Source organism: Sus scrofa, chromosome 1 (assembly GCF_000003025.6).
Source record: "Sus scrofa isolate TJ Tabasco breed Duroc chromosome 1, Sscrofa11.1, whole genome shotgun sequence".
Lineage (NCBI taxonomy): Eukaryota > Metazoa > Chordata > Mammalia > Artiodactyla > Suidae > Sus > Sus scrofa.
In genome coordinates this window covers 238,321,466-238,341,108 of record NC_010443.5, presented here as the reverse complement: position 1 = coordinate 238,341,108, position 19,643 = coordinate 238,321,466, and the positions used below count along the sequence as shown (strand labels likewise).

The 19,643-nt window shown below is 41.9% G+C and overlaps 1 protein-coding gene and 1 long non-coding RNA gene across 2 annotated transcripts; one reads left to right on the top strand and one right to left on the bottom strand.

Moving 5' to 3' along the window:
• On the bottom strand, positions 2,412-7,924 carry LOC102165621. The gene is made up of 3 exons (XR_301353.3): positions 7,833-7,924; positions 4,127-4,239; positions 2,412-3,090 (listed from the first exon to the last, which is right to left on the bottom strand). It is a non-coding gene; the product is annotated as an uncharacterized LOC102165621 (long non-coding RNA).
• TOMM5 (translocase of outer mitochondrial membrane 5) lies at positions 8,043-12,215 on the top strand. The gene is made up of 2 exons (XM_003122021.5): positions 8,043-8,251; positions 11,847-12,215. Exons 1-2 carry the CDS (start codon positions 8,131-8,133, stop codon positions 11,879-11,881), a joined length of 156 nt encoding a protein of 51 aa, XP_003122069.1. The 5' UTR covers positions 8,043-8,130; the 3' UTR covers positions 11,882-12,215.

Below are 19,643 nucleotides of genomic sequence, written 5' to 3'. Positions count from 1 at the left end.
ATCTGCCTTAGATCTGGCATTGCTGTGGCTGTGGTGTAAGCCGACTGCTATAGCTCCGATTCCACCCCTACCCTGGGAATTTCCATATGCCTGGGGTGCAGCCCTAAAAATAAATAAAATAAAATAAAATGGGTGGTCAGATAATTCCATCCACCACTGTGAAACCCTTGAGGGAACAAACAGATAACCCAGCCACACACTTCTTGTTCATGAACAATCTCTGAATAAGGAAGAGTCTCTTGATTTGAATCCCAGAGGTCCTTGCCAGGGACCCCGATATGTCTCCTTTGGTCAGGGTGGAGATGTAGGGCCAGAGAACTAGAGTAAATCAGTCCATCATTGCTAACCAGAAAAGTAAAGGCTATGGGTAAGGGAAACTGGAATGTTTTCAGAGAATTTTGCAAACAGTTTTTTTATCCTGGAGAAAACAAGTAACAAGGAGGACCCAAGCTGCCTTTATACATCCATGAGGAAGATCGATCAGATTTGTTGTTGACACACTGGAGGACATTACTGGGGCCAGTGAGAATGTGGCAGATTTTGGCTCTAACAAGAAGAGCTCCCTATCTAAAGATGAATGGGCACCCCTATGTTCATTTCAACACCATTCACAATAGCCAAGATATGGAAACAACCCAAATGTCCATTGACAGATGAAAGGATTAAGATGTGGTATATATACACACAATGGAATACTACTCAGCCATAAAAAAGAACAAAATAATTCCATTTGCAGCAACATGGATGGAACTAGAGACTCTCATACTAAGTGAAGTAAGACAGAAGGAGAAAGCCACATACCATATGATATCACTTATACCTGGAATCTAATCTATGGCACAAATAAACCTTTCCACAGAAAAGAAACAAACTCATGGACTTGGAGAACAGACTTGGGTTTTTTTTTTTCTCCCTCCCTTTAATTTTTTAAATGATTTTAATTTTTTCCATTATAGTTGGTTACAGTGTTCTGTTAATTTTCTACTATACAGCAAAGTGACCCAGTCATACATACATATATATATATACATTCTTTTTCTTCCATTATCCTCCATCATGCTCCATCACAAGTGACTAGATATAGTTCCCAGTGCTAAACAGCAGGATCTCATTGCTTATCCATTCCAGATGCAATAGTTAGCATCTATTAACCCCAGATTCCCAGTCCATCCCACTCCCTCCCCCTCCCCCTGGGAGAACAGACTTGTGGTTGCCAAGGTAAAGGAGGGAGTGAGATGGACTGGGAGCTTGGGGTTAGTAGATGTAAACTATTGCATTTGGAGTGGATTAGCAATGAGATCCTGCTGTATAGCACAGGGAACTATATCTAGTCACTTGTGATGGAACATGATGGAGGATAATGTGAGAAAAAGAATACATATATGACTGGGTCACTTTGTTGTACAGCAGAAACTGACAGAACAATGTAAATCAACTATGATAGAAAAAATAAAAACCTAAAAAAAAAAAAAGATGAATGGACCTACTCATTAAAGTGGTGAGCTCTCCATCACTGGAGCTGCTCAAGCAGAAGCAGGGATGCTGGAGGTAGGGGCCACGCACCAGAGAAGGCTTGGATGGCTTTTCAGGCCATTCCAGACCTGATTTGGAGACACTCTGGAGAAAATGGCTAGGATAAGGTTTCACATGTTAAGGCTTGGCCTTCATTCTCCCCAAATGAATTCTAAATATTACATAATGAGGAGAATGGCATGTTTCTTCACTCATAATTTGTACAAACATTGTATAGCAATTCAACTTTGACATGGAGGAACAAAATGTGTTCCTACCTTTAGGAAGCTCTGTGTTTTCTTTTCTTTCTTTTTTTTTTTTTTTTTTTTTTGTCTTTTTGCTATTTCTTGGGCCATCCCGCAGCATATGGAGATTCCCAGGCTAGGGGTCGCATCGGAGCTGTAGCCACCAGCCTACACCAGAGCCACAGCAATGCGTGATCCGAGCCGCGTCTGCAACCTACACCACAGCTCACGGCAACGCCGGATCGTCAACACACTGAGCAAGGGCAGGGACTGAACCCGCAACCTCATGGTTCCTAGTCGGATTCGTTAACCACTGCACCACGACGGGAACTCCTCTGTGTTTTCTAAGATGAGAAAATATGTTGGCTTTGATCAAGCAGGTGTGTTATCCTGAAAATGCTGAAACACCGTGTGGAGAATGGATACTGGTAGCCTCATCTGTCTTTCCTGCGGAGGTTAAAAATAAAGAGCTCATTCCCAGCTTTTCTCCTAACATGGAATCAGGGCAAGTCTAACAGTATGAAGTGGCTCTGTAATCACTGAATCAATAAAAGATTCTTTTTTCCCTTCTACCTCTTTCTTTCACTTGATAAATATTAATTGAGCACCTATTATATGACAGGCACTACATTTTCACTGAAAGGCAAGTAACTATATCCAGGTGGATATAACACACTTCCACAACATATACCATGTGTGTTTTTGCATAGTGGAGGTGTGGTGGGAGTGGTGGTAAGATCAACTCTCTAATCCCTGCAAGGAGATGGCTGGTAATTATTATGTGCTCTAAATAATATCAATGCAAACTAAGCCCTTGGGTTTGCTTTACTTTTCCTGCTGCAAAACAGGAACTTATATCTTCAAAAAACAAACAAAATTTCCCATCCCTTGTTTGGAGTACTCAGAGGTCTATAGATCTGAAACCTACACTCATGGCCAGAGACTGCTTTTTTTCCTCAGAAAAAAAAAGGTCACTGGGGAAAATTGAGCATTCTGAATTGAAGGTAGTAATTATAATGATGGGAAAAAAAGGGTACACAAAGATTGTGTTACAAGAATGTGTCAGAGCATTATTTATAGGGAGAATATGGAAGCACCCTAAATACTCAAAAGGTTAGCGATTAATTAAAGATAGTACATCCATATAAAGAACACCATAGAACCATCACTAATGATATTGAGAAGAATATTTACTTATTTATTTTTGGGTTTTGGCCGCCCCATGCCATATGGAATTCCCCATCCTTTAACCCACTGTGCAGAGCTGGGGATCAAACCTGCATCATGATGCTGCAGAGATATTGACAATCCTGTTGTGCCACAGCAGGGATGCCTAGAAGAATATTTAAATATATAAGAAAATAGTCATATAACTTAAATGGAACACACAATACAGCATATATTACATGATCTATTTTGGTAAAAAAATAAAAATATATACATATATAGAAACAGAGTGAGAGCTACTTATGTATATGATAGTAGAAAGGCTGAAAGGATTACCACTAATGTTAATAGGTTGTGGGATGATGGAAAGTTGCTATTTTCTTTTTTTCTCTAATTTTTTTTCTAAAATTTATAACAATTTAAAAATATTTAATAAATTAATGCTTAATAATATCTATAATATTTATAATAATATACTTTTGTGGGGGAAAGTTATTAAAAGTATAATGTGAGTTTAATATATAATTCTATTGCTAAAGATGCATTAAAGAAAATAGGAGTTCCCATTGTAGCTCAGTGGTGATGAACCCAACTAGTATCCATGAGGGTGTGAGTTCTATTCCTGGCATCACTCAGTGGGTTAAGGATCCAGTGTTGCTGTGAGCTGTGGTGTAGGTTAAAGATGTGGCTCGGATCCCAAGTTGCTGTAGCTGTGGCATAGGCCAGCGACTGCTGCTGCAATTCCACCCCTAGCCTGGAAACATCCAAATGCTGCAGTTGTAGCCTGAAAAAAAAAAAAAAGAAAAGAAAGAAAAGAAATCTTTTTTTTTTGGCTATACCCATAGTAGGCAAAAGATCCTGGGCCAGGGATCAAACCTCTGCCTCAACAGTGACCCAAGCCACAGCAGTGACAATGCCATGTCCTTAACCCACTGAGCCACCAGGGAACTCATAAAGCAAGTAAATTAAATTTCATTCATTAACTTTGCCTATGTACATTAAAGTTATTTAAATGAATTTTATTTAGTCAAACAAAAAACAGTTTGTACTAAAATAATGAGAAATAATTAACTATATAAAAAGAATCTGGGGAAAACTTCTTTTGTGGCCAAAAAGCTACCAATGTTTTAATTCTAAAGGTTAGAAGATAGGAAGCTCATTCATTCATTCATTCATTCACGGGGTAAAAACTCAGTTTTCACCTTGTGTCAATACCTGTCCTCAACTGTTTGGAGGCTTAAAGTACATGTTGCTTGTACTTGAGCTGCTTACAGTCTACTTGGTAAGAGACCAAAAATGTCCCGACAACATAGTCCTAAAAATTAGACAGAGAACAGGGTATTAGGGAAAGCAAATGCCAGTGAGGAAAAGGTGATCAAAATTTTACTCATCCTTTGAGGCTCAAAAGGACCCTCTTCCAGAAGATGCCTCTTGCTAGGCAGTGATTTCTACAATTATTATTCCATCTCACAGGTGAGGACTCTGGTTAGCATCTGTCACAGAGCAACCCTCATTGAGGCCCAGGTGTCCTGCCCTTCCTTGTCCTGACCTTTGTTTCCTTCATCTTGGGTCCCGATGAAGTCAAGTTTATTTTGGGAACACCAGACTATGCTCATCTCTGAAGGAATGAGGAAGGAGAGGTGTGGAGCTAGCTAACAACATAGCCCAGATTAGTTTCCTGGTGTCGGGTGTGGAAGCATGGAAAGAGGGGCTACCCTCAGCCTGTTGATGAATAGCAGGACCCCTTCTCCTGCCCCTTTCAAATGGAAGTTCACCCACACCCCATTCTTCTAGTCTGTACCCCCGAGGAGAGGATTATCAATGAGAATATCCACCAAGTATCAAACTGCTGGAGGGTACGATGGGAAAAAATTCTGAACTAGGAGCCCAGAGACTTACCCTAGCCCCCTGGGGGCTCTGCCTCTAACTAGCTTTTCTCTGGACCTCAGTTTTCTCATCTACCAAGGGAAGGGGTTCAACTGTTCAATATGTGAAGTGCACACATTCCCTATCAATTAGAAACCACAAGATTCCTGAGATTATATGCTGGGGTTTTTCCTCAATCGTGAGTCACCTGTCAATCTCTGACCTTGCAAATACAAATTCCTCCCCATTGATAGAAATTAAAACACTTAATTCTTTTACAGGTAGGTTGTACACACTGAATGCTTGAGTGCAGTGCTGTCTGGAAAGTCGAGGCAAGGGAAGCAGCTTCTAAATCCCTCCAGAGATTGAAATGGAAAGCAAGACAGGCTATGACAGCAGCCACGATTTCTTCTGTGAACAGATTAATGAATACAAATATCAATGTTGAAGTATGTGTGCATACTTTTTATTTCTTGCCTTTCATGGCATATCACAGGGAATCCTTTACTATTAGCACTAAAGTGCAAGGTTATGAAGGAAGAGCAGGAAAAACAAGCATGGAGCTTCAGCATTTTAGAGCTGCCAGTGATTTTAGAGATTAGCTCCCACTCCCTCATCCTTCCAAGGAGGAACAAATGAGGTGTCCGAGACACGGAACAGCTCATTCCAGCGTTAACTTCCTGAAGTATGCTCTCTCAGTTTGCCTCACCTAAGCCTACCTCAACTAGACAATACCTCCACCTACATGCCAAACAAACAAAAACCAGGAAAAGGAAAGACAATGAAAGTATCTAACATCTTTTCATGTTTCCTCCTTTACAACTAGAAGAGCCACGAAAGGGAAGAGAGTCCTTCAGGATGAACGTCTCTGAGACAGAAACAGTTCACCTCCTAAATCGTTCGCATCCAGAACCAGTTCCTTACCCCCAAGACACAGCTACACCATATTTCTACCCACTACCTTCCAGTCTCTTTACAAGGAGGCAAGCCCCAGGCTTTTAGAGAATAATATTGCACTTTAACGAATCAGCCATTTACAACCATGTTTTCAAATAAACAGGTGTTTACATTGGATGAATGCTAAAAATCTGTGCTTTTTACCAAGAAACATGATCTTCTGTTAATTTCTTCTCTCTTCAGTTCCCTGTGAATCCAGGCAAGTTATTCAAGAGCATCTCAGTGAAGAAAAAAAATTGGTAATTTCATTTGAGAACTGTATATCTAAACTCGGGCAACACTAAGGATGTAAGTTACTGGAATCACATAAGAACTCATTTTTTGCACATCTGCTTTGCCTCACTCTTCAGATGGATGAGGTGTGCCTTATTGTTATGTTCTTCCTACCATGGAAAACACACACAGGCTGTTTCCATATCTCACCACATTTGATAATATTTTGATGTCCATACATTCCAGACCAGAATGCCCTAGATAACACATTTAGAATTTAAATGCACAGACTGTTAGAACTGAAAGGGACTCTCAAGCGCATTTAATTACATCTCTTCCCTTTGGGAGTTCCTGTTGTGCTGCAACAGAAACGAATATGGCTAGTATCCATGAGGATGAGGGTTCAATTCCTGGCCCCGTTCAGTGGATTAAGGATCTGGTGTTGCCCTGAGCTGTGGAGACACGGCTTGGATCCCATGTCTGCGGTGACTGTGACTGTGGCACAGGCTGGCAGCTATAGCTCCAATTCTATCCCTAGCCCAGGAACTTCCATATGCTGAGGGTGCAGCCCCAAAAAGCAAAGACAAAAAAAAAATTGTATCTCCTCCCTTTAACTAAAGAAACATACTTTCATTCCCCCCACCTCCTTTTTCAGGTTCTTTCCGCAGCCCCCACTGCTTTCCACCATCAGTGCAGGCTTTCTAAACGCTCTCCAAGGGTTAGATGGAGCCATTCCTTGGGAATCAGCCCCTCCCACTCCAGGGCTGCCTCTGCTATTCCACTGCATGAATTATAGATGCAAGAGGTTACTAAAGCCTGAATAAGCAAATGAGTTCCCTTTCTTGACTCAATGTGTTACATTCTGTCAATCAGGAAGGCAGGGGGTTGGGGGGGGGGGAAGAGCAAGATTTAAGAGTTATCTGTTGCTTCCATAGTAAATTACTGTTCAAATTTATCTAAAATCCATTGTTGCTATGCAATGTACAGTCTAGAAGGAGCATTCTGGTCTTGAATTATGTGAGCAAGTCAGTCATCTGGTTCGTGTCTGAGAATTATATATGGCTAGTTGGCATGCATAATTTGGGGCAGCAGCCTTCTAACAACTGTTTTGATCATTCCGTGACAGGAAATCTGGTTGCATTAAATTCCTACCTTCTGCTTCCAGAGATGCCCATCCAAGCAGGCACTAATAGCTAATAAAGACTAACAGAGGAACAAAAGGGTGCAGGGGAAAGAGAATTCAATTTAATATTATAATTATTTGCATTAGAACCCTGCCTCTGCCCATCATTAGTAGAAAGACTTTAGGAATTACACTGGGTTTCTAAACCTCTCTGTCCTTATCTGTAGAATGTTGAACAGATCTAAACTTGATTTATATACACTGTATCACTGGGCCAATACTGTAATTTGTGATGATCAGTTAACACTGAAAATGAGATGACAATAATAAAACGTAAAATGTTAAAAACTATGTGTCTGGGACCCTACTGGTCTAACTAGGTACACAACCCTGCTCAGAATTGACTAGTTGTGTACCTTGAGCAAATGTCATCATCTTTGTCTTTTTATTTTAGCTCATCATTAAAAAGTTCAAAATTATTCATAATAAAAGACTGGAATAATTAACTGAAATGATACACTAATCACCACCTAAGTTATTTTCAATATTTTGCTAATATCCTTTCATCTCTCTTTCCCAACCCTTTTTTTTCCCCCTGAGGTATTTTAAACACTATCTGGGCAAGTTGTTTTAAAGATCTCTGTGCTTTAATTTTCTTATCTAGAAAATGAAAATAATAATATCGAATTCATGAGTAGAAATGTACTGCGTATTTAATAAATGCTAACTATTATTATTTAAGATGGTACCTAAGTGCACCTCCCCCTCCGAGGCGCAAAACCACTTTGCCGCTCCACGCGCGGGGCTCAAGACAGGAGCCTGCAGGAACCCGAGTCGCGCGTCGCTAAGATGGCGTGTGCCCCCTTCAGGCCGCCCTCCTTCAGAACAAGTCAATGTAAGGATGAATTTTGTCCTTCGCAGGCTCCCGTCGCAGGAGTCGAAAACGAGGGGCGGGAACAGGAAATGGGATTGGGTCGAGTTCCGGGCGCCACACGGAAGCTGAGAATTGCAGAGCGCGACCACTGGAATTGGTGAGGCAGAGCCGCGATGTTCCGGATCGAGGGCCTCGCGCCGAAGCTGGACCCTGAGGAGATGAAACGGAAGATGCGTGAGGATGTGATCTCTTCCATACGGAACTTCCTCATCTATGTGGCCCTGCTGCGAGTCAGTGAGTGTCCTTTCAGGCTGTGGCCGTGAAACTAACAGGGAGCTCGCGGACACTGCCCTCCAACTTTGATCCCATTGGCCTTTGGGGGCCTTGAACTAAACTAAGCGGTCGCTGGGCGCAAGGGACGTGCACGTCGAGGGCAGCGGGCGCATGCGCGACGCGGTTAGGATCTGCTTGTGAGGGCTGGAGTGTTTTAGGGCACGCGGCGACCTGGACCTCGAGGTTGAATCACGGTCCAGGGTAATCACCCAGCCCGACCGTTTGAAATGAAAGCGCCTCAAGGGTTATCTCCCAGAGCAGCTACCTCGTTTTGCACACAGAAAAACTTGTGTCTAGAGTGGATAAATGGCAGGCTCAAGGTCACTCAGCGATTTGGTGAATGATCTTGACCTAGAATCCAGAATTCTTTACTCGCTGCCAAGTTTCCTTCCATTATTGCTGACCTCTGAAATCCAAAAGGTTTTGTTCCTTTTATTTGTATGGAGGGCGGAGTAAATAATTGCTATTTTAAAAGAATGACGAAAAAAGAGTATGAGTTAATAGGATTAATTTTTTTTTCTCTTGGCCACACAGAGGCATATGGAAGTTACCCGGCTAGGAATCTAATCTGAGCCAGAGCTGCAGCCTATGCCACGGCTGCAGTAACAGCCGGATCCTTAACAACTGCTCTGGACCGGGGCTGGAACCGCGCCTCCACAGAAACAAACCCGATGTGTTAATCACTGGGCCACAGTGGAAACTTCCTAATAGGACTGATGATAATACCTGAGAGTTTATTCGATTTTATTTTTGATAGAAACTATTTGCACTGCCTGATCTTCACAATAGCCCTGGGAGAGGCAGGACATAAATCTCTGTCCACTTTGCAAATAAGAACTCCACATTTAGAGGGCACTTACGCAAATTATCAGAATTACCAGCACACAATATTAGATCTGGATGCAGTTTTATAGATCAGTTTTCTAGTTTTACTGATAGGAATTTGAGAAGCACTTTGCCCCTCCGTCTCATTTTCAGTTCAGTGTTCTTTTCCTTGTTCCTTGCTGTATGTTAGTAGGTCCTTGATGAAGAGGAAGAGACGATTCAAATAAATGAAGGTCATACTAAGGTCATCTTGTAGAGGGCTCCTTTTGGGCCTAGGGCCAGAACTCCCTAAAGTCTTGTCCCCTTAATCTGCCCCCTTCGCTGTCTGTGGTAATACTGTGCTTCCCCGGAAGAGGGAGCCCTGGTGAACAGGCCACCTCAGATTGTCCAGCTCCAACAGCTTTTTACAACTCCCAATTTATTTCTTCCTCTTTTTTTGGTTGACTTAGCTGCCGGTAAAATATTTGCTTCTTTTCAATGACCTTTGTATTCGATATGAGTTGTTTTTTTAAAAAAAAATACAGAATACTGTTCCTTATGATTTTTAAATTGATACAATATGCATGTTATACAAGTCACTCAAAGTGTACAATTTATTGGTTGCTAGTGTAGTCAGAGTTGTGCAGCCATCACTACAATCTATTTTAGAACATTTTATTTCCCTCTGAAAGAAACACCATGTCATTACTGATCATTCCCATTTTTTGTCTTTAGGGATTTTCCAATTCTGGACATTTCATATAAATAGAATTGTACAGTACTGTGACTTTGTGTCTAGCATAATGTTTTCAGGGTTCATCTATACTTTTTTATTGCCAAATAGTATGCCAATTTCTGGATATATCATACTTTGTCCATTCTTTTGATGGCTGTTAACTTTTTTTTGTGATTAGAATTTATTGTTTTTTTTTTTTCACAACACTTTAGGTTATTCATTTTATTTATTTATTTATTTTTTGCCTTTTCTTGGGCCACTCCTGCGGCATATGGAGGTTCCCAGGCTAGGGGTCCAATCGGAGCTGTAGCCACCAGCCTATGCCAGAGCCACAGCAACGTGGGATCCGAGCCGCGTCTGCAACCTACACCACAGCTCACGGCAACGCCGGATCGTTAACCCACTGAGCAAGGGCAGGGACCGAACCCGCAACCTCATGGTTCCTAGTCGGATTCGTTAACCTCTGCGCCACGACAGGAACTCCTTTTTTTTTTTTTTTTTTTTTTCACAACACTTTTACTTTATTTTATTTTATTTTATTGTTGTTTTTAAAGACTGGTCATACTGTTGACTTTGTCAGCTTCTGAGAGATTTCCGTGTGTTCAGTTTAATATTAGCATATGTAACCAGCACTACCAGAAAGACTATTTCCAGAACTCTTTATCTTGTAAAACTGAAGCTATAGCTATTAAACAATAATTCCTTGTTCCCCCCTCCTCCCAGCTCCTGGCAACCACCATTCTACTTTAAGTCTTTGTGATTTTGACCAAGTATCCATCTAAGTGGAATCATAACAGTATTTGTTTTTTTGTAACTGACTTTTAATTTTGCAAAATGTCCTAACATTCATCTGTGTTGTGGCATATGTCAAAATTTCCTTCCTTTTTAAGGCTGAATGATATCCATTTGTATATATATACCCATTTTGCTTATCCATTCATTGTCCAAGTGTCTTGGGACACTTGGGTTGCCTCTTTATTTTATCTGTTGTAAAGAATGCTGCTGTGAACGTGGAGGTATAGATATCTCTACTCTTAGTTTTTTGAGGAAACACTATGCTGTATTCTATAGCAGCTAGACTGTTTTACATTCCCAGCAACAGTGCACAAGGGTTCCAGTTTCTCCACATCCTTGCCAGCCATCCTAGTGGGTGTGAGTGGTATCTCACCGTAGTTTTCATTTCCATTTTCCTAATGATGAGTGGTGCTGAGCATCTTTTCATGTGCTTGTTTTGGCTGTAGCCTTTTACACAGAACACTATCACTTCCTTAGATCCCTTTTACAACCCTTCCTTGTTTTCTAGACATTTATATCTACATCACCTCACTGGACCCTCATCATAACTGAAGTAGGACTGTAGCAGGTATGACCTAGAGCACAAAAATGGTGTACAGTCAATCAGCAGGGGAACCAAAATATGTGTCCAGCTCTTCTGGATCCCTGCCTCAGTGTTTTCCCCTACCCTCTGCCTTCTTTCAAATGAGTTTTTACAAGCAAAAAATGCCAGGACTTCCTGTTGTGGCTTAGCGGGTTAAGAACCCAACACAGTGTCCTTGAGGATGTGAGTTCGATCCCTGGCCTTGCTTAGTGGGTTAAATATCTGGCATTGCCACATTTTGACCCCTGGCCTGGGATCTACCATATTCCATATGCCGTAGAAAAGAAAAAAGTGAAAAATCACAATTTGTTTGTTTCTTCGACAGTTAAATCACAACGTAAAGGCTTGTCAGTTGAAGGAGGACTGGATTTACTCTTTATGGTCCTAAGAGGGAGAACTACCTGGAGAAAAGATTTTATATAGTGCAAGAATGAACTTTATAATAGTCCGAGCTGCATGACAGGAAATGGGCTGCCTTGAAAGACAGTGCATCCATTTTGCTGGGTGTGGACTTGGAGTTGTTTTGAAAAATGTGTTGAACTAAATCTGTCAGGTTTATTCCCCATTCTTAAAGTTCTGTAATATAACTTGTAGGCTAATAGATCTGAAAACAAATGCTGGGTTTACTTTTCTTTCAGCTCCTTTTATCTTAAAGAAATTGGACAGCATATGAAGAGTGGGCATCACGTGTGAACGCATGATGTGAAGAGCCTGGTTACAGTTTCTACTCTTGTCTGCAGATGAATAAGCCCAGAGAGATGTAAGAGACTCTTTGAATGGACATAAACATTCTGCTTGTTAAGAACAAGTTTGGCTTTGGTAACTGACGTTTATAGCTAAAAGATAAAGCCATTTGGGAATTAGGAAAAGATGTTTTGTGGTCATAGTACACCCTTTTTGCCTGTGATAATCAGCCTTCATGAATGTTGATATAATTGTAAATGATGTCAAACTCCATTTTCTAGCAAGTGTTAATTATAAGGGAATTATATCTGCAATGGCACTGTCTTGTGAGTCATTTCTGTGTACTTTTTTACTTTCATCTGGAGTATATTTGTTGAAGAGTTCCCTTCAATTTGTTATGTTTTGTGGAAGCCAGCACACAATGCCATCATTTAAGCACAAGACCATTCGTCTATATTTTAATACGTGTACCAGCCAAGACAATAGGGCTTTTATTTGGCTTAACCCATGTTTTGCAGCAAACTGACAGTCACTGGTGAGGCTATTATAATGTGACTGTTACTGAGTCCTTCTTGTTAGGGACTGGAGAATTTACTAATCCTGATAAAATGCCATGGTTTTATGCTTAAGCAGTCTTTGCAAAAGGCAGTGTTACTGCAGGATGCCAAGAATATGTAATGCCACCAAAGGGGAAAATGTTATAGTTAAGTCAGATGCTTCTTGAAGTTTGTTGGGAGAAGGGGATGGTGCTTAACCTTCTTCCCAGATGCAACTACATTCATTTCCTTTTATCTAATTCTGTTGGGTTTACGTTTTTGTCTCTCAGTAACATGAGTATGTTGTTATGTTGTGATTTTTCTGTTGTAGACATTATCTCCTGACTTTTGTATGTAAGGATTTGTGTCTTTCCTCTCCTTGACTCCATCTCTCACACATCTCATTTCTTTTTTTCTTCCAGTTAATATTAGTGTGATTTTGATTAGATTGATTTCATTAGGGCTCCAAATGCTGTTCATTGTTTTCTTTTTCCTTTTTTTATTTTCCTAGTTAGAGTTTTCTGTGCACTTAACACACTAGATCAGCTAAACTTTTTGCCATATGTCTAAATTGCTTACGGCATTTAGTATCAGCAGGTACACTTGTTTTGTCTTCCTGAGTAAGCCTTTCCTGATGCTTTTGGACCTGTCCCAGTCTGGACTGATAGTCTTCTGTGCCTGGTGCCTGGCTGTATTCTGGGATCTCCCTTCACCACCATCCTGGGAATGCCTTTTCCCTCTTCTCTCATGCTGAAGCTCTTGTTTTCCATATCTCGTGGCCAGTGTGTGTCCCTGAATCTCTGTGTTGAGTACAGTACCCCTGCCCATAACTGTCCAGTATCTCACAACCCAGAGAACCCTCTAATTTACCCTTGTCAGAAATAAAATTCTAATTTGGGGAGGGAGGTGGGGAAGAGAGGCTGCTTAGCTCTGGAGAGTTGCATAGAGCATCTAACTACTTAAACCTACAACCAATTTCATTTTCTTTTTACAGCCGTACCTGTGGCATATGGAAGTTCCCAGAGTAGGGGTTGAATTTGAGCTGCAGCTGCCAGCCTCTGCCACAGCCACAGCAACGTGGGAGCCAAGTTGCATCTGCAGCCTACACCACAGCTTGTGGCAACACCAGAACCGTAACTCACTGAGCAAGGCCAGGGGTCAAATCTGCATCCTCATGGATACTAGTTGGGTTCTTAATTGGCTGAGCCATAATGGGAACCCCCAACCAAATTTTTTTTTTTTTTTTTTTTTGGTATCTATTCCTTCATGGCCTACTTTTAAAAGGTACACGACGTCACTGGTTCCCAAATGTTTTAGGGATTCTATGATGTAAATTGAGTTGTTTTGCTTTTGCTTCTGCTGACTCCAAATTTAGTTTTCTTGGGTCTATCATTTATTTACTGTTTGTCCACCTGCTTTCCAACTTCTGACTTTGTTGCTATTGTCTCCTTTCCTTTTCTATCCTTTTAGGTTTATACCTAATCTTTAAACAAACATCTTAAACAAAAAATCTTTGATGTTGTTTAATGGAATCTCAGGAGGCAGAGGAATTAGAAGCTGGTTCTCAATCCAGCATCTTTGCCCAGAGAGCATGTATTTTACCCATGTGTCGGGAGACATGTTTCTACAATCTTTTCTTAGCCTCTTTGCTTCTATTTTCTATGCTGAAAACGCCATCTTGTCCTGCTTTACTTTACCCCATATTCCTGCTTGAAAAACAGTCGCAGTGGTGGTAAATGACTTAAGAACCAAGACCTAAAGGCATATGTTATTCATATGGTCACCTGAATGAGGACATAATGCGTTGGTCTAGGCATGCTCGACCTGTGCAGACTGGCAGCTGCTTGCACAGCATATGTCCTGTTAAAATAAGAGAAAGAGGAACCTCACGGCCCCAGGGGTTTATGAGTGGTCATTAGCAGAATGTGCATCAGCAAGGAGACCCAGGTGCAAACCTAGGCACACCAGGTTGCCGGGTGCCCTTTGTGGAAGCACAATAATGATTCTCTAGATGCTATGCATAGACAGCTAACACCAAGCTTCCCCAAACACTAATGATTGTTAAATGCCTAAAGGTCAGAATGAAAGCTTAACCATCTACAAGCTATGTGGCTTTTAAAATGATAAAAGAACTTTTAAAAATAATTAAAAAAAAAACTATATCCTGCATCTACAACCCCCTCCACACTTGATGTAATCCTAAAGAGCACAATAAAAGCAGTGTGGTTTCTTGAGGCAGTGCTCTTGGTCCCTGAGACCTTGAGTCCCCCAGTTCCCACCTTTAATTAAGATAAATGTCTCTATGTCTTGTTTTATTTTAACCTTTTTCTTAAGTTTCACAGCACCTGTTCTTTGGCTCTCACCTGCTGAGCTGGTCTCGGCACCCATGTGATGCTATGTTTCATGCTGGTAATTTATATCCATTCCAAACTTAAGAGGGTGAGTATATAGCACCATGGTCATAAACACTGGCTCTAAAGACAAGCAGACCTGATTTTGGGTCCTGGCTCCAAGACTTAAGAGATGGTTGACTTTTAGCAGCTGAATGTCTGTATCTCATTTTCTTCATCTGTAAAATTAGCAAAATAGATATATCAATCTGCTTCACTGTGTGCTAAGGGTGATATGAAAGAATACAAATAGAGCGGTTAGCACAGTAGTGGGAGTTCCCTTCCTGGCTCAGCAGTAATGAACCTGGCCAATATCCATGAGGATGCAGGTTCTGTGTCGTAAGCTGTGGTGTAGGTCACACATGCGGCACGGATCCTGCATTGCTGTGGCTGGCAGCTGCAGCTCTGGTTTGACTCCTAGCCTGGGAACCTCCATAGGCCACAGGTATGGCCCTCAAAAAAAAAACACAGTAATGATGTTTGGTAAACTGGTTATTAATGGTTAGTCTTTGGTATAAGGTGTTCAGAAGTGACTGTGCTTGCATTCACTGCATTAATAGGTTTTGTTCCTTTCTCCAGATGCTGTGAGATAGCATACTTGCTATCTGTATATAAACTTCAAATGTACTGAGCACATTAAATTCATTATCTAAAAAAGAACCCTAACTAATCAGTGTTAATGTCATTTTACCTATGGAGGGTTTGAGACTCTGGAAGTTTCAGTGGCCAGTAAATAGCAGCTGGCCAAGGTTTAGGGCCTTTTGATGTTTATTTATTGTACCCTATCCTTTAGTGCTTGATGGGGTGTTACCCTGGTTCTGGCATATGTTCAAGCCAGAACAAGAGAAAATGTGACAGTGCAGTTTTTTATGGCTGACTTTTAAAAATTCAGGCCGTAAACTGTACCAGGGTGTCTAATACTTGTAATTAACATTCTGAAACAGTATATTAGAACACAGTTGGAGAGATAGATACAAGTAGATATGTATGTGTTTGGTTTGAATATGTAATATGAAATAGGAAAGAACCTAGCAAATTTGAATTGTGTAAACTCTTGAAAAGTATCATTGAAAGAAATGGGGATAATTGGGAGAAAATTTTTGTTAATTCTCCCCAAACAGGTTTGCATAGAGGGAAATACGAATTTTGCGGACTTCTCATTGTGGCACAGCAGAAACGAATCTAACTAGGAACCATGAGGTTGCGGGTTTGATCCCTGGCCTCGCTCAGTGGGTCAAGGATCCTGTGTTGCTGTGAGCTATGCTGAAGGTTGCAGATGCGGCTCGGATCTGGTGTTGCTGTGGCTCTGGCGTAGGCGGGCAGCTGTAGCTCAGATTCGACCCCTAGCCTGGGAACCTCCATGTGCTGCAGGTGAGGCCCTTAAAAGACAAGACCAAAAAAAAAAAAAGTAGGAATTTTGCTCCTGAATTAGGCTAGTGTCCGGAGTTCCCGTCGTGGCTCAGTGGTTAACAAATAACAACTAGGAATCATGAGGTTGCGGGTTTGATCCCTGGCCTTGCTCAGTGGGTTAAGGATCCGGCGTTGCTGTGAGTTGTGGTGTAGGTCACAGACACGGCTTGGGTCCAAGTTGCTGTGGCTCTGGCATAGGCCAGCGGCTACAGCTCTGATTGGACCCCTAGCCTGGGAACCTCCTTATGCTGTGGGAGCAGCCTAGAAGAGGCAAAAAGACAAATAAAATAAAATAAAATTAGGCTAGTGTTGTGCTACCAGTGCATTTCACTTCAGACTGCTTTAACATCGCTCTTTGTAGTTCTTCTGTGAAGTGAGTTAGCATTTCAATTACAGTGTGTTCCGTGCTTTACAGCTGGGCAAACTTAGGCCTAGATTTGGAATGAAGAACAAGTAAGGAATCAACTTCTTTTTCTCTTCCCCCTCCTTTCCTTGAGCTGAGGCATCTCTTTACCTGTAAGATCCAGGCACCAGAGAGTGTTGTAGATAGTATCAAAAAGAAATCAGCCAGACATTTTACTCTATTTTGCTGTAACTTGATCACTTGATAAATTCTGCATGTAGCTTAGGTCATCAAAGAAGCCACTAAAGAGGAATTGGCAAGCTTTCTGCTCAAGGTCAGATGGTAAATACTTTAGACTTTGTGAGCTCTCTGGTCCCTGTCACCTCTTCAGCTGCAGAGTGAAAACAGCCATAGACAACATGTAAACAGATGGGCACGGCTGTGATCCAGTAGCACTTTATGCAGAAACGGGGCAGGCTGGATTTGGTTTACAAGGCACCTGCTCCAAAAGGGCCGAATTTGGCCAAGTCTGAAATGGCCTCCACCAATACAGAACTGTTTTATTATTAGGTGAGATGTTTAGTTCTATTGCAAATCATATAGGGAAAATGATTTAACATAGGATCTGGCTCTTTAAAGTCCCAGAGGTTGTAAATTGATTCATCAGTTACTGACTTTCTACTCTATGCCATGCTCTGTGCTAGAAGCCGGGAATGAACAGTCACGAGACCACACTTTGGTTGTCTACAGGTCTTTAAAGACTGCCAGGGAACTGGATATCAGAAGGGACCTCCCATTACTAGAGGTTCAGACTTGAAGGATTAAATGACTGGTTATCTATGGGGAAAGGGAGAGAGGGGAGGGTGAGGCAGGAATCATTGGTTGAGTGTTCAAATCCTTAAACCTGGATGCACTGTGGGGACTAGACTTGAAGGGGAGATCAGGGATAAATGAGCAGACCTGTATGTATTGAGTCAGTCAGTGCAGTGCAGGGAAAAGAAAGAATTCAGGGAAGACCCTGGAGGTGTGGAGAACATCCTAGATGATCTGGGTGAACCCAGTGTAATCACAAAGGTCTTATAAGAAGGAGAAAGAAGGTTCAGAGAAGCTGTTACAAAGAAGCAGAGGTTGGAATGTGGGCAGCCTCTTTTCCAGAAGCTGGGAAGGATAAGGCACAGATACCCCACCTTGAGCCTTAAGAAGGACCACAGTGCTGCTGATCCCTTGACTTTAACCCCTTAAGACCTGTTTCAGGAGTTCCTCTCGTGGCGCAGTGGTTAACGAATCCGACTAGGAACCATGAGGTTGCGGGTTTGATCCCTGGCCTTGCTCGGTGGGTTAAGGATCCCAAGTTGCTATGGCTCTGGTTGTAGGCCGGCGGCGGCTACATCTCTGATTAGACCCCTAGCCTGGGAACCTCCATATGCTGCGGAAGTGGCCCCAGAGAGGCAAAAAGACAAAACAAAATAAAACAACACAAAAAACCACCTGTTTCAAACCTCGGACCTCCACAACCAAAAGATAATTTGTGTTGTTTGAAGCCACTAAGTTTGAATAATTTATTACAGCAGCAATAGCAAACTAAGACATTTATAGCACTCCTTTTTTTTTTGTCTTTTTAGGGCCACACCTGTGGCATATGGAGGTTCCCAGGCTAGGGGTCGAATCGGAGCTACAGCTGCCAGCCTACACCACAGCCACAGCCATGCAAGATCCAAGACCCGTCTGTGACCTACGCCACAGCTCACAGCAACATCGGATACTTAACCCACCGAGAGAGGCCAGGAATCGAGCCTGCAACCTCATGGTTCCTAATCGGATTCGTTAACCACTGAGCCACGACAGGAACTCCTAGCACTCCTTCTTTCATTTCTTCTTATCATGGCCTTATCCTCTTTATATCTAGGGTAAACCCCTTACCTGTTTTGCTACCTTTTGCAGACTTTATTATTCACTCACTGTGTGATCATTCTTGAAATACTTCCTGGTCCTGGATTACCTTCTCTTTAAAAACTTTCTCAGCCATGACCATGGCTTTAATTGCCATCTATCTAGAAGAAACTCCCAATGTTTACTTCAGGTTGAAATGTTGGCCATGTTTGGATATCCAGGTGCCCACCGAGTATCTCCAGCTCACAGAAATTTTCAGCTTAGCAGGTCCAAAACTTACCATTATTCCTTTGAAACTTGTTGCTTAATTCAGTAATGACACCATCAACATAGCTGCTTAAACCGGACATCAAAGAGACTTCCTTGAATCCATAATCACATCTCTGAAATCCTTTTGCCATACACATTAAAAGGTTTGGAAATTAGGACATGGAATTTTGGGGTGGGGCGTTCTGCCTACCAAGTGTAATAAAGGTTTGTAATAAAGCCTTTGTGGCTCAGTGGTAACAAATCTGACTAGTATCCATGAGGACGAGGGTTCTGTCCCTGGCCTCGCTCAGTGAGTTAAGGAACCGGCGTTGCAGTGAGCTATGGTGTAGGTTGCAGATGTGGCTTGGATCCTGCATTGCTGTGACTATGGTGTAGGCCAGCAGCTGTAGCTCTGATTGAACCCCTAGATTTGGGGGTTAGGTTGAGAGTTTCCTTCTGGCCAAATCTGCTGTCTCTGGAAAGTCATTGCTGACTTCAGCCTTCTTTAGTCACTCAACCCCACGGCCATAGCCTAGATTTAATTTCTTTCCTCCAATACAAAGAATGTAGCCCCATCAGTCCCCATCCTGGATCTATTCACCCTACCACCTAGTCTCTGCTTCACCACCCTCCTGCCTCAGCTTATACTCCGTTAGCCATCACTGTCATTGTTCTTGCATATGCCTCCAATTCTGTTCCCTGCTTCTAGCTTCATTGTACTTCCTTGGCAAAACCCCACCCTGGTCAAATCCAACCCTGCCTCCTCTGTGCAGCTGAAAGTTTCTGGAAGGACAGAAACATCCTAACAGGTTCCACTTGGAAAATGATAACTGTTACCTTCAGTTGGGTCCTGCAGGACCACCATCATTCCTTAGCTCATTCTTTCTTCTCTATTCAACAAACATTTCATACCTTCTCACACTCTGGGATCTC